Source organism: Pelmatolapia mariae, linkage group LG4 (genome assembly GCF_036321145.2).
Source record: "Pelmatolapia mariae isolate MD_Pm_ZW linkage group LG4, Pm_UMD_F_2, whole genome shotgun sequence".
Lineage (NCBI taxonomy): Eukaryota > Metazoa > Chordata > Actinopteri > Cichliformes > Cichlidae > Pelmatolapia > Pelmatolapia mariae.
In genome coordinates this window covers 21,352,468-21,367,006 of record NC_086230.1, presented here as the reverse complement: position 1 = coordinate 21,367,006, position 14,539 = coordinate 21,352,468, and the positions used below count along the sequence as shown (strand labels likewise).

General features: G+C 39.2%; 1 protein-coding gene across 1 annotated transcript; it reads right to left on the bottom strand.

Annotated features, from left to right (window-relative positions):
• Positions 1–7,701: 7,701 nt before the first annotated feature.
• Positions 7,702–12,714, bottom strand: LOC134626241 (cytochrome P450 2K1-like). The gene is made up of 9 exons (XM_063471871.1): positions 12,505–12,714; positions 12,192–12,354; positions 10,826–10,975; positions 10,481–10,641; positions 9,016–9,195; positions 8,775–8,916; positions 8,215–8,399; positions 7,964–8,105; positions 7,702–7,889 (listed from the first exon to the last, which is right to left on the bottom strand). Exons 1-9 carry the CDS (start codon positions 12,712–12,714, stop codon positions 7,702–7,704), a joined length of 1,521 nt encoding a protein of 506 aa, XP_063327941.1.
• Between the last annotated feature and the right edge of the window lie 1,825 nt (positions 12,715–14,539).

The window sequence follows — 14,539 nt, the reverse complement described above, 5'->3', positions numbered from 1 at the left end:
TTTCTGTGATGTTGATGGTTCTCCTCTGTGCTGTCCCTGCAGGTAACACACTTTGCTTTGTGCCAGACTGCAGGGGCAGGGGGCTTTCTTTCAATCCCCTGGATTTTGACTGGCATTGCAAAAAGTAAACACTGCATGGAAGACAGTTTTCTAAAATCTGTCTTTTTTCCAGTGGCTGATAAAAAGGCCAGGAAGGCCTCTGACAGTAAACATGTGCACAGTCGGTGCAAACTTTATAGATAGACTTCCACAAGCTACAGTGGAAACTATCACAAAGAAAAAGAGATCCTAATAGAACAAAGACTCATGTCCCAAGCCATCAAGTGTTTTACTTTTTGTAGAAATCTTTAATCCTCTTCAAACTCACCTGGGTTATTAAGTATATTCTTAAGTATTTAAGTAAAAGTATTAAACAAATAACTTGCATTATAGAAATGGGCACATTTTAAGGCAGGTATAGTATAAGTAAAGTAGCCAAAATGAAAAGTTCAGAGACTGTAGATTATTGGAAATGATAACACCTTTAATAAATTACACTCTAAGCAAAGAGTGACAAAAAGCAGGAATGTATGTCAGGGTTGTGAAAGCAAGACCCAAATGCATAAAATGACAACAAGTGCAACAATCATCCGCGTGTTTCTCTCTTCTTGTGCTCGCTCTCGTGCACGACTTCTTCAGTGTTAGTGGTGGTTATCCTTTTCCTTTCGGTGACTATGAACAACACGCTCCACTTCCTACACTTGTTTCCGCAACACTCTGGATATCAACACAAACTGCCTTTGGTACACACAATCCGCTCCACTCGAAACACTATTACACAGTAGCTGGGAACTGAATGATTTCTCACAACAATCCAGCATCGACTGAAGCAAAAACCAAACTGAAATGCTAACGACTTAATTTCAATTCAGTTCAATTAAATTCAATTTTATTTATATAGCGCCAAATCACAACAGCAGTTGCCTCAAGGCGCTTTATATTGTACAGTAGATCCTACAATAATAGATACAGAGAAAAACCCAACAATCATATGACCCCCTGTGAGCAAGCACTTTGGCAACAGTGGGAAGGAAAAACTCCCTTTTAACAGGAAGAAACCTCCGGCAGAACCAGGATCAGGGAGGGGCGGCCATCTGCTGCGACCGGTTGGGGCAAGAGAAGGAAAACCGGATAAAGACATTCTGTGGAAGAGAGACAGAGATTAATAACAGATATGATTCAATGCAGAGAGGTTTAACACATAGTGAGTGAGAAAGGTGACTGGAAAGGAAAAACTCAACGCATCATGGGAATCCCCCGGCAGCCTACGTCTATTGCAGCATAACTAAGGGAGGATTCAGGGTCACCTGATCCAGCCCTAACTATATGCTTTAGCAAAAAGGAAAGTTTTAAGCCTAATCTTAAAAGTAGAGATAGTGCCTGTCTCCCGAATCCAAACTGGAAGCTGGTTCCACAGAAGAGGGGCCTGAAAACTGAAGGCTCTGCCTCCCGTTCTACTTTTAAATACTCTAGGAACAACAAGTCAGCCTGCAGTGCGAGAGTGAAGTGCTCTAATAGGGTGATATGGTACTACAAGGTCATTAAGATATGATGGGGCCTGATTATTTAAGACCCTGTATGTGAGGAGCAGGATTTTGAATTCAAATCTGGATTTAACCTGGAGCCAATGAAGGGAAGCCAATACAGGAGAAATATGCTCTCTCTTTCTAGTCCCTGTCAGTACTCTTGCTGCAGCATTTTGGATTAGCTGAAGGCTTTTCAGGGTATTACAGTAGTCCAGCCTAGAAGTAATAAATGCATGAACTAGTTTTTCAGCATCACTCTGGCACAGGATATTTCTAATTTTAGAGATGTTGCACAAATGGAAGAAAGCAGTCTTATATATTTGTTTAATATGTGCGTTGAAGGACATATCCTGGTCAAAAATGACTCCAAGGTTCCTCACAGCGTTACTGGAGGCCAAGGTAATGCCATCCAGAGTAAGAATCTGGTTAGATACCACATTTCTAAGATTTTCAGGGCCGAGTACAATGACCTCAGTTTTATCTAAATTAAGAAGCAGAAAGTTAGCAGCCATCAAGGTCTTTATGTCTTTAAGACATTCCTGCAGTTTAACTAATTGGTGTGTGTTACCTGGCTTCATGGATAGATAGAGTTGGGTGTCATCTGCATAGCAGTGAAAATTTATGCTGTCTTCTAATGATGCTGCCTAGGGGAAGCATGTATAATGTAAATGTAACTCATGTAACACTGGTGGTGCTACTTCTTGCCTTCTTTGCATGTACTACAGCAGTGTAGTTACCTTTAACCACAGTACGAGGACAGAAAGGAGATATGGGCCAGATCAGACAGGTTCTAGATTCGTAGGAGCCAAGGGTGTATGACAACAGAGGACTTGTACACAGTAGGTGTAGAAAACACAATTGCATTTATTAGCAATTATCAAAATTTAGCAGGTTGTGCACATTTAACAAAGGTAGAGCGCGCTTTTGAAAACAAAATAAAATAAAATAAACCCCACAAATGGTCGACCCAAGGATATATTGTCTTTTGTGTCCTTTTTTTTTTTAAAGTCAATTTCAGTCTGTCAATGTTCAATAGTCACTCAGTGTGTTTGTAACCAGTCGGGTTACAATCTACCAGTTCATCCGGCTCTTTGGGCTGGGCTCGCCATCCAGTACTGGAAAAGGGATCCTCGATTCTTCTCAGGTCCTCAAAACCAATCCAATCCAAATAAGCAAAGGAAAAAAACCTGACCTGGGGACCAGGCCAGAACACAGTAGTTCAACATTTAAGCTATCATGTCTATAACTTATTACTACTACTAGTTGCTTGTAGTGTTTCTAAATTTCTTTCAAAATATTCTATGTTGTACAACAAATTATTCTAATTTCAAGGGCAAAAAGTGCATAGGAAACACACATTTAAAATAATACCAAAATAGCTCAGCAGTGCATTAAAACACACATTGGCTTGAGACTTATCAAGTTTCAGCTAAGTAAAGTGCAGGTGAAGGCACTTAATTTCACGTTGCGAACACTCAGTGTGCAGAACTATAATTAGCACCATGAGAAAAGTGAACATGTGCTAACATAACAACTTCGCACAAAACCATACATTATACATCAATACCACAGTAATATGACATGAACCTTTAAAAAACATTTCGTATAAAGTGCAGCAGACTCAGTGCTAATGGCTTTAGCCTCCGAAAGGGCACTTTCATTGCAAAATGGCTAGCGGAAGTTAGCATCGGAGCTAGCGCCAAGTAGCATGCTATGCTAGCGCACGTGCACTGCCTGGGACTTACCATGTGAAGCAACAAATGCTACAAGGGGCTTCACAGTGATCACGCTGGCTCACAGCCTCTGGAATACAGTATCACTCTTATTATTTCCACCGAAAACAGGACTTTTACTATCCAGCTAGCTTCTTCACCGCACGGGTAACCGAATCTTTCACCGTCTGTGTCTCTGGCGTTTCTGACTGGCACACGTAGGCACACACAGGTGTCTGAGCAGCGCACACAGACTGGGGGAAGGGTCAGACCGGCCAATGATTGGTCGCTCAGTGGATCTAACACACTCCACAGGACTAAGTCCTGCCCCCACACCATTTATATATTACATATACATACAGACATATCAATTAAACTTATGTTTACATGCTTTTTATCAGTATTTATTATATTTAACTTCTTTTTATCAATATTGATTACCATTATGAAATTAGTATTTTAATCAAATGAGTATTAATATTTATGCTTTTAATCCCGTTTTTAACACTGGGTTACATAAACAGAATTGGTCCTAGCACTGGACCCTGTGGAACTCCATAATTGACCTTAGTGGGTGAAGAGGACTCTCCATTTACATGCACAAATTGGAGTCTATTAGATAGATATGATACAAACCACTGCAGCGCAGTACCTGTAATACCTACAGCATGCTCTAATCGCGCTAATAGAATATTATGGTCGACAGCATCGAACGCTGCACTGAGGTCTAGCAGGACAAGCACAGAGATGAGTCCACTGTCAGAGGCCATAAGAAGATCATTTGTAACCTTCACTAAAGCTGTTATTGTGCTGTGATGAGCTCTGAAACCTGACTGAAACTCTTCAAATAAGCCATTCCTCTGCAGATGATCTGTTAGCTGTTTGACAACTACTCTTTCAAGGATTTTTGATGTGAAAGGAAGGTTGGAGATTGGCCTATAATTAGCCAAGACTGCTGGGTCTAGAGATGGTTTTTTAAGTAATGGTTTAACTACTGCCAGCTTGAAGGCCTGTGGTACATAGCCAATTATTAAAGATAGGCTGATCATATTTCAGATTGAAGCATTAATTATTGGCAGCACTTCTTTGAGCAGTTTTGTAGGAATGGGGTCTAAAAGACACGTTGATGGTTTGTAGGAAGTAATTATTGAAGTTAACTCAGAAAGATCAATTGGAGAAAAAGAGTCTAAATGAATATCAATGGTACTAAAAGTAGCTGTAGATAATATTACATCTGTGGGGCTATTATTGGTAATTTTTTCTCTAATGATTAAAATTTTATTTCTGAAGAAGTTCATGAAGTCATTACTAGTTAACGTTAAAGTTGGCTCAACAGTGCTCTGACTTTTTGTCAGCCTGGCTACAGTGCTGAAGAGAAACCTGGGGTTGTTCTTATTTTCTTCAATCAGTGATGAATAGTAAGATGTTCTGGCTTTGCGGAGGGCTGTCTTATAAAGCAACAAACTATTTCTCCAGGATAAATGATGATCTTCTAAATTTGTGACACGCCATTTCCTCTCCAGATTATGAGTTATCTGCTTTAGGCTACACGTTTGAGAATTATACCACGGAGTCAGGTACTTCTGATTTGAGGCCTTAGTTTTCACAGAAGCTACAGTATCCAGAGTCGTACGTAGTGAGGAGGTAAAATTATTAACAAGATAATCGACCTCTGTTGGAGTAGCATTCAGGTAGCTGCTCTGCTCTATGTTGGTACAGGGCATTGAAGATGATAACGGTGGATGGATTATATTCTTAAACTTAGTTACAGCGCTTTCAGAAAGACATCTACTGTGATAAAGTCTACTCTCCACTGCTGTGTAATTAATTATTGTAAATGTAAATGTTATCAGAAAGTGATCAGACAGCAGAGGGTTTTCAGGAAACACTGTTAAATGTTCAGTTTCTATTCCATATGTTAAAACAAGATCTAGAGTGTGATTAAAGTGGTGGGTGGGTTCTTTTACATTTTGAGAGAAGCCAATTGAGTCTAATAACAGATTAAATGACATGTTGAGGCTGTCATTTTTAGCATCTACATGAATGTTAAAATCACCCACAATAAGTATTTTATCTGAGTTGACCACTAAATCAAATAAAAAGTCTGCGAAATAAAATAAGATAAGATAAGATAACCTTTATTAGTCCCACACGTGGGAAATTTGTTTTGTCACAGCAGGAAGTGGACAGTGCAAAAGTTATGAAGCAAAAATTAGAATAAAATAAAATAAGAATAAATACAGTACACAACTGTACAGAATAGAATAAAATAGAATACTATATACACTAGAATAAAATAGAATAAAATATACAATAAGATAAAAATAGAATACAAATGCTATATACAACTGAGTAAAAAATACAAATCAGACAGAAACTCTGTGTAAGGCCCAGGTGGACGATAGATGATAAGTTTTACAGCTGGGGTGGACAAGGCTAAGCATCAGGCTTTCAAATGAATTAAAAGTCTGTCTTGGTCTTTCATTGATAATTAGGCTGGTGTGAAAAATTACTGCCACGCCGCCCCCTCGGCCAGTGGTTCGAGGTTTCTGGTAGTTAGAATGACTCGGGGGTGTTGATTCATTTAAACTAAAATAATCATCCTGCTGCAACCTTAAGTTTAACTTAAGTTTATTGCAATTTTAGATCCGCTATTGAAAATGCACATTTCCAAATGTATCTGAATAAAACAAAATTTTTCACAATTCTCCTGCAATTGAAAGAATAAACCTCTAACAAATTACACTCTAAAAAATAACAGTGACATTATGCAAATGAAAAGTACATTTTACTATGTTGATCACTTTAGTAAAAAGCACACATTCAAATTCTGGTCGGTGATCAAAACTTTGACTGACAGAACTCATTCTGTGTATTATCATTTCATTTTACTTGTTAAAAGTGACTGAAATAAAGGGTTCCCTTCCAGAGGTGTCAAAAGTACAGAATTTTGTACTTAAGTAGAAATACTACTGCTAAAAAATACTCCAGTAAAAGCTGAAGTACTGATTCAACTTCTTTACTCAAGTGAACGTTAAAAAACAAATACAGGCTCAAAGTATGAAAGTAAAAATAGCTCTTTGGAGGATTTTTCTATTTCTGTCCAAAGCTGACTGAGCCTTTTGCTATATTAACATGATGACAAAATAATATCAGTAGATGGGAAACTTTAGTCTAACATTTTTTTTTAGTCCAATTCTAGAAAAATATTTTCTGTTGCCTACATTGTTTCTCTAAACAGGAAAATGTGTGCAGTCAAGGGTTAACGTGGGATTCAGGGGGGTTGGAGAACCCTAAAATTGGTTGCAATACCTCAGTGTGTGGAAAAGAATCATAACTCACAATTGGCACGTCTGCTGTGGCAGACGGCAAGGAGTGGAGAAAGATTGGACCCAAATGCAGACACTGATAACGGACTTGAATTGAGAGTAAGCCTTTATTACGGCAGAGCAGAATACAAACAAAAGCAAAAGCTGACAATGAATAAACTAGCAAAACCTAAACTGGGAGAAACCTAAAAAAACAAGAATAAGGCCACTAAAGCCCTGCAACATGGGAAATGCAGTTTGCAATACGCAGAGAATCCAGCAACAAACAGAGGATGACAAAGGGCTTAAATACACAGAAGGATAATGAGGGAATGAGACAGAGGAGGAGGAGAAATCACACCCAACCAGACCGGGGAAACAAAACTGAAAACACTAACATAGCACACGAGACTGTAAGTGAAGGTGGAATTCGGTGAATGGATCTCAGCATCATCAGCTAAAATTCAGATGACTCTCTGCTACACTTGATGTAACCCAACTGTGACCATGAAACCACAGCCACTGTACACCAGTTACACAATGTTCTTAAAGAGCAGTGTGTTCTTCACTTTTCACAGTACAACAAACTAACCTGTTTATCCTGCACTAACCTACAGCAAGGTTTTCATGCAACCTTTAGATAATAAAGTTAGTCTACCTCAGTTTGTTTCACAGCATGTTTAACAACATGAAAAAGCATAATGTCACATGTACAAATGTACAACATCTGATTTAAAAACATCATGACTTCCATGTAAGCTTTAAATTTCCAGTTTATCACATACCGCTGAGCAGTCCTTACCTTTAAATCTAACCTCTCTTCTTCCTCCCCTGTCCTGTCTTTCTCATCTTTCTCCATCTCTGAGTGAGGTTGGCTGCGTTACAGCTAAAGTAATGAGCCTGTTTTGAAAACGTAGTAAGTAGAAAGTACAGATATTTGCTTGAAACTGTAGGGAGTAAAACTAAAAAGCAGTCAGAAAAATCTGTTCCCCTGACATCTGCCTTTGCCTGTTGTCCAGAATGCTGACATCTGTTTGCTGTTGGGTTAGAATGATAAAAACAATGCTTATGCTATTGTCACAAGTAAACGCTATAATGTCAAGTTCCATGTGTCTCTCACTGGCGACTGACAGCACACAGCATATGAGATGAAGGAGGGGTGGTGAATCCCAAAGCTGGTGTGAGATCCAGTTCATCCTCTGTGATTCCAGGTGGAGGAGTGAAACGAAAGCGCTGAATGAGGGAGGTGAAGAAGAGGAAGAGCTCCACCTTAGCCAGACCTTCTCCGAGACACACCCTGCGACCTGCAAGAGCAGTTTACACTCATTTAAATCCAATCACATCTGTGGAAGTGTACATTTGATCAAAGTTGTCATACCTGCAGAAAAGGGCATGAAGGCATCTCTCTTGACAAATTGACCCTTTTTGTCCAGAAAATGTGAAGGGTTAAAAGTGTGTGGGCTCTCCCATTCACTCTCATCATACAGGACAGAGGTGAGAAGAGGAAACACAATAGTTCCCTGTGGGAAACCAAGAAGATTTCTCATGTAGATTTAAATCTACAGAACCGTTTACAAGTTATCAGAAGTGAATCAAGATGTTAAAATATATTTAGGTACAGCAGCTGACTTTTTTGATAAAGTATCCCTTGAAGGTGACATCTTGGCTAGTTTGATGAGGAAGAGACATGGGGGCAATATTCGCCAGTCTCTGAGTCTCGTGAATGACTGCATCAGTGTATGGCAGGTTTTTCCGGTCATCTACACAAACTTGACGGCTTCCTACTACCCGGCTCAGCTCCTCGTGGACCTGCTCTGCAGAGACAAAAGAAAGAAACACATTTGTCTGCATTAGTTTTAACAGATATGCTAAACTGTGTAAAAGCAAGTTTCTAAAATTATACACAGAATATTGTTATGGTGTACATGTTTGCATATGACATGTTGTGTATTTATTTTCCACTAACTGGTAGTAACAAAGACAAAACTCCTAATTTTTTGCCTTTTCGCTCTGATATCACATGCTGAAATGTCAGTAAGCCCATAACTGAAGTCCTTGGTCTTGTAGCCCAACAGGACACTGAACTCTATATATTTATGTGTTATTACCATACATAATGCACCATGTAGTATTTCTTATCATGCACATCCCTTTATGGTGAGACTTGCATGTCTTGTCCAGTTCCTTACCCTGTATGTGTGGGTATTTGGCCATTAACAGCAAACCCCATCTCAGTGTGGCTGCTGTGGTGTCAGTGCCAGCAGCAAACAGGTTGTTCACTGTGATTGTCAAGTTCTCCTCATTGTAGTGAGTATCCAAAACACAGGAGTCCTAAAAGAAGCAACACTCACATTGCTCATTGCTATCAAACCTAAAGTGTAAATAATGATACCATAATTATTTTTTTTTAAAAAAAGCATATTGTCTTACTTCTTCTTTCTGTTTCCGAATCAGAAAACAGTCAACAAGCCCTCGGCACAGTCCGGGCTCCAGAGTCTCTTTCAGATGCTTAGTTAAATTCTTTATATCTCTGACAGCCATCTCAACATTTTTTAACACCACCTGGCGGTTTTTTATCCAACTGAACAGCCGAGGAAACATGTTAAAAAGCTGTGAAAAAAACAGTAAAACAAAGCTTATTCCAAGTAAGGACACTGAGTTATTAGAAATAAAATTAAATACATTTTACTTTGTCATATGACACAGTTTATATACTTAAAAAGGTCAATACAGTATTATTACACATTGTTTCACTTAATCCTGGTTTTCCTTTATATGAAAGCAGCGATGACTTAATTTGTTTTAGAATTTCTCACGCAGAAATCATTTAAATCACAATTAACAAAGTTACTGTTGCGGTGCATCTAAATATAATATTTTCAGGTAGCGTTACCATGTAGTCTCTTAATGACTGAGTGCATATTGTGTCATATATACATTTTATTGTATCTCATGATTAAGAATTACTATCTTTGGGTCAATGAGCAACAAACAAATTTATAAAATCAGAAGAAAATATATTGTGAAAAAGCAAACAGTCAGATTTCCAATGCATCACAGAGCCAGATTTGCTAACGGCAGCGCTACAGCTTTGGCTCTATCCTGTTGTGCCGGGGTGTGGTCTGCGGGGCAGTCGCCTTGTCGGCTTTAAAGTGTGAAATGGCTCCTGTCGTGTTGTTGTTTTTGTTCGGCTGAGCTGCAAAGCTGCAGCCAGTGTGTAGAACAGCAACCGTGAGAGTTTAAAAAGCATAAAAAAAACGTCGGCTCTGCTTTGGTTCATTTACAGTGGTACTGAAACCCAGGAGGGGGGACACGGCAGACCCAGGACTGGTGTTGGGGGCCAGCAAGGAGTTGGCCCAAATGGTGGCCGAGCTGATGGCCACACAGCGGGAGCAGGCGGCGGTGCTACGCCGCCAGCAGGAAGAACTCAAGGATCGAATTGAGCGTGGGATGCAGGTGATTGAGAACCTGGCAGCTCGGATCTGGTCCTGGCCGACACCGCCGACACCCCCACTGGCGTTACCCGAAAGCGTGGAAGTGGAGGAGGTCCTGACTAATTACGGCGCCCATCGTCGAGTGGGAGCGGCTGGTGCCCGGCAGCCTTATACGTGTAGTAAACATCAGGACATGATGTCTGTTTGTTGTTGCTAATTTAAGCTGCTTTTATAAGATTTTAGTCTCACAGAATTTTCTATCTCCATATATGAATGTATGTGATCGTGGCTAACTTTACCAACTCATCGAATCTGAATCAGCATGAAAACGGATGCTGATTGCTGTTAAAGCTGTAACAGTATCAATTTAGACCTCGATCATGTGCACACTGCTAATATTAGTGGATCTTTCGTCTTTTGTGTCATTTATGTTAAAAACAGCGTCAAGTCAAAAAGCCAACCTGGACTGATGCAGAACCTGAGACACATATGGTTTGATTGGCTCGCTTCACCATCCTTTTGAATACAGGGTCACCGTAGTCAAATCTGCTTCCGTACACAATAGAGGAGATAATGTTGGCTGTTGCATAAGTTATTGGAAGAGCTGTATCAAAAGCATTTCCTGTAGATTGACACACAAGAAAAAAAAATCTAAAATAAATAAATCCATACACGGGCTAACAGAAATGCACAAAATTTAGAGGTGTGCTAATTTTTTTAAAAAATCCTTCAAGTTGAAGTTCGGGGTTCAAAACTGCTTCAACACACAATGTCATCACTTACATGTACACACACTATCGCCATACCTTTATGCTCTTCAATCACTTGAATCAGAAAGCCACACTCCTCCAGGATTTTATCCTGAGAAAGTCTTTTGCCCATCCCAAAGTTTTTGAGGGTGGTGAGGGCAAAACGTCTCAGCTCTTTCCACGATTCTCCATTTGCAAACAAAATTCCTATAAAACATAAGGTATAATGCATGTCTGCTCCAGCCTAGCAGCCAGAGGCTGATATCCATCAGTTCAGCAGAGGCACAAATGATCAATCAGGCTTGTAGCACAGAGCTTTGTCTGTTTCAGCAGTAGTCTCTGTGGCAGAGTTCCCAATTTTGCATTCATGCCTTAACTCAAATTAAAAAAAAATACTGACAGTGTGCGTTTTATGTAATTTTGTGTTTCAGCATGTACTTCTCGTGCTTCACAGCTGAGGTCCTACTTTATCATATTTATCACTGCAAACTTTGTTTGTTTTTTCCTGTGTTAATTCTCTTTCACATCACCAATCAAGTACGAGGTCAGACTGCTGTCGTTCTCAACTCGATATGTCAGTCCAGGGTTTCCCAATCATTATTATTTCATGATGATTTCAAACATGGATAAGTCTGGAGGCAGCAGAGTGACGACTTTTACAAAGCAAGAAAAAAGCAGATAATTACAAAATAAATATAAAGCATCAAACCACCTCAACCTACCACTGATTCTGAGTTGGATAAGCAACGGAAAGTGACTTTAGCTTCTCATATAACATGCTAATGTGTGGTAAATGTAAAATCCACAAAGTAGAACTATGATAAAGGAATTTGCTGTTGAGCAATCTCTCAGGTCAGAGAGTGAAGGAGGCTGTTGCTCAATCTGATCTTAAACTAACAAAACAGCAAAGACCAGAGCAAAAAAATAAAATAAAATCAACATTTCTTCAAAAAAGAAAATAATCTGTTTTTAAAGTTTTCAACCATAACTCTATAGGTCTTTATTTTTTTATTTCAGAGTCATTTTATCACTTTTGATCTGGCGTTTCCATCTGTGTCACTGGTGAAAAGCCAACTATCAAACTGAACTCAAAGTACAACACAATGTTGTCACAAACAGCAGAACTTACACTCATGGCAGACATCCATGAACAAAGGAATATGCACCACTAAACCTTTAAAAATTATTTGAAATATTATTTTTCTCACTGAAAGGAAACCTGGACTTCATGATATTGGTCAGCTGTTGCAAAACATGAGGAAACATGGTGTTAATTGTGTAGCCTGTTTCGATCGTGTTTTCTTATATCTCCAGTGATCACAAATAACAAAACCTGCAATTTCCCCTGGGCTGACACAGAATGGGTGGATGATTTGTGAACATGAAATTAAACTTAATAAACCACAATATAAAAGAATCATACCATGACCTTGGTTTATATCATTAAGTATCGGGGAGATGTTGCGCTCTCCAAACTCCTCTGCATAGTTGACCAGTGCCTCTCTGACTGTCTCATATCCAGCCAGGACCACGACTTTGTTAGTTCCAAAGTAAAGAGTAAATACAGAGCCATATTTCTTTGAAAGCTGGAAGAATCATTCAAAAATAATAATAATTAAAAAGCATGTTCCCTAACATTTCAGAGGAGGCCCTGCTGGGGCCATAACATAGCATTAAGTATTGTAATATGTTTAAACTGGCTTCTTTTGATTCAGATCTTGAGAAGATTATCTTACCTCACACAGAGATTTGTGGGGTCTCTTGAGATCTAATTGCAACAGGTTACCAAGCAGGGGCAGAGGTCTCGGTCCTGGGGGTTCATTTCTTTTTTCCTTAGAGATGAAAATGATAGAAACAAGATAAAGTACAAGCAGGAGAACAACAGCTCCCAGCATTGTGGTGGGACTGAACACAATGAAAAAGATAAAATCCCCAAAATGTTCCATTTGCTCTGATGTTGATGGTTCTCCTCTGTGCTGTCCCTGCAGGTAACACACTTTGCTTTGTGCCAGATTGCAGGGTGGGGGGGGGTTGACTGGCTTTGCAAAAAGTAAACACTGCATAGAAAACAGTTTACTAAAATCGGGCTCTTTTCCAGTGGCTGATAAAAAGGCCAGGAAGGCTATCAGACACTGATGTCAATAAACATGTGCACACTTAGTGCAGACTTTACAGACTTCCACAAGCTACAGTGGAAACTATCACAAAGAAAAAGAGATCCTAATAGAACAAAGACTCATGTCCCAAGCCATCAAGTGTTTCACTTTTTGTAGGAAACTTTTATCCTCTCCAAAATCACCTGGGTTATTAGGTATACTCTTAAGTATTTGCTAAACAAATAACTTGCATTATAGAAATGGGCACATTTTAAGGCAAGTATAGTGTCAGTAAAGTGGCCAAAATGAAAAAGACTGTAGATTATTGGAAATGATAACACCTTTAATAAATTACAGTCTAAGCAAATAGTTACATAAAGCAGGAATGTATGTCAGGGTTATGAAAGCAAGACCCAAATGCAGGACTTCCTGTAGAGTACAGTGCGTTTATTTACAGTGAATAGCGCAAAATGTTACGCTTTGAGAGTGAGAACGTGTTGGAACAACATGCTCCACTTCCTCCACTCGTTTCCGCAACACTCTGGATATAAACACAAGCTGCCGTTAATACACGCAATCCTCCACTCGAAACACTATCACACAGTAGCTGGGAACTGAATGATTTCTCACAACGATCCAGCGTCGAGTGAAGCTCAGCTCTGTTAAGTAGCTCTTCAGATCAGGCAGATCAGTAACAGGTGAGTTTCATTCACTTTCAGGTGTGGCTGGCTTAACGGCGGGAAACTCTCCGGGCCTGACGTCTCCAGAAACCCCGGACACCGCTGTACACACACACACACACACACACACACATACACACACACACACACACACACACACACACACACCAACTCACAAGTGGAAATGAGGGACGGTGAGCAAACACATTCATGGCCACGGCAGGTCGTCAGGCAGGGACTGCAGACCATGACAAGATACTGAGCTGATTACTTTTTTTTTCTTTTTTTTTAAAACACAAATTCAAATTCTTTTGGGCTTATCAACCCTAAATCTGAACCTTAATGGCTTGGACTGTGAGTGTTCATTATAGAGCTCAGTTTCCTCCACAACTTTGGTTGTTGTACTAAAATAGCTGGCTAAGCAGCTTTAAAGATTAAATAAATAAGAGTACAATGTAAGAATACCTATATGATCTAAAACTTGATCCAGCATGCTGTATTTTTACATGCACTGTTTTGGTAAAAGTGTGTCTTCTGTATATTCATGATGTGTTTAACCGCATGCAAAAACCAAACTGAAAAGCTAAAGACTTTAGTTTATTGCAATTTTAGATCAGCTATTAAAAATGCACGTTTCCAAATGTATCTGCAGAAAACAACATTTTCACAATTCTCCTGCAATTGAAACAATAAACCTCTAACAAATTACTCTCTTAAAATAACAATGAAAAACAAAAACAGTGACATGATGCACAAATACATTGTACCGTGTTAATCACTTAGTAAAAAAGCACACATTCAAACAAAGTTCCGATCGGTGATGAAAAATTTGAACGACAGAACTCGTTCTGTGTATTATAATCTCCTTTTACTTGCTAGAAGTGACTGAAATAAAGTGTTCCCTTGTAGAGGTGGTAAAAGTACAGAATTTTGTACTTAAGTAGAAATAGTACTGCTAAAAAACAAAATACTCCAGTAAAAGCTGAAGTACTGAT

Coding starts and splice junctions, on each gene's coding strand:
- LOC134626241 (XM_063471871.1), bottom strand. CDS start 12,714: ATGGAACATTTTGGGGATTTTATCTTTTTCATTGTGTTCAGTCCCACC. Junction 10,976..12,191: donor TGATATAAACCAAGGTCATG/GTATGATTCTTT, acceptor TATGTTTTATAG/GAATTTTGTTTGCAAATGGA. Junction 8,917..9,015: donor TTCGGAAACAGAAAGAAGAA/GTAAGACAATAT, acceptor TGCTTCTTTTAG/GACTCCTGTGTTTTGGATAC.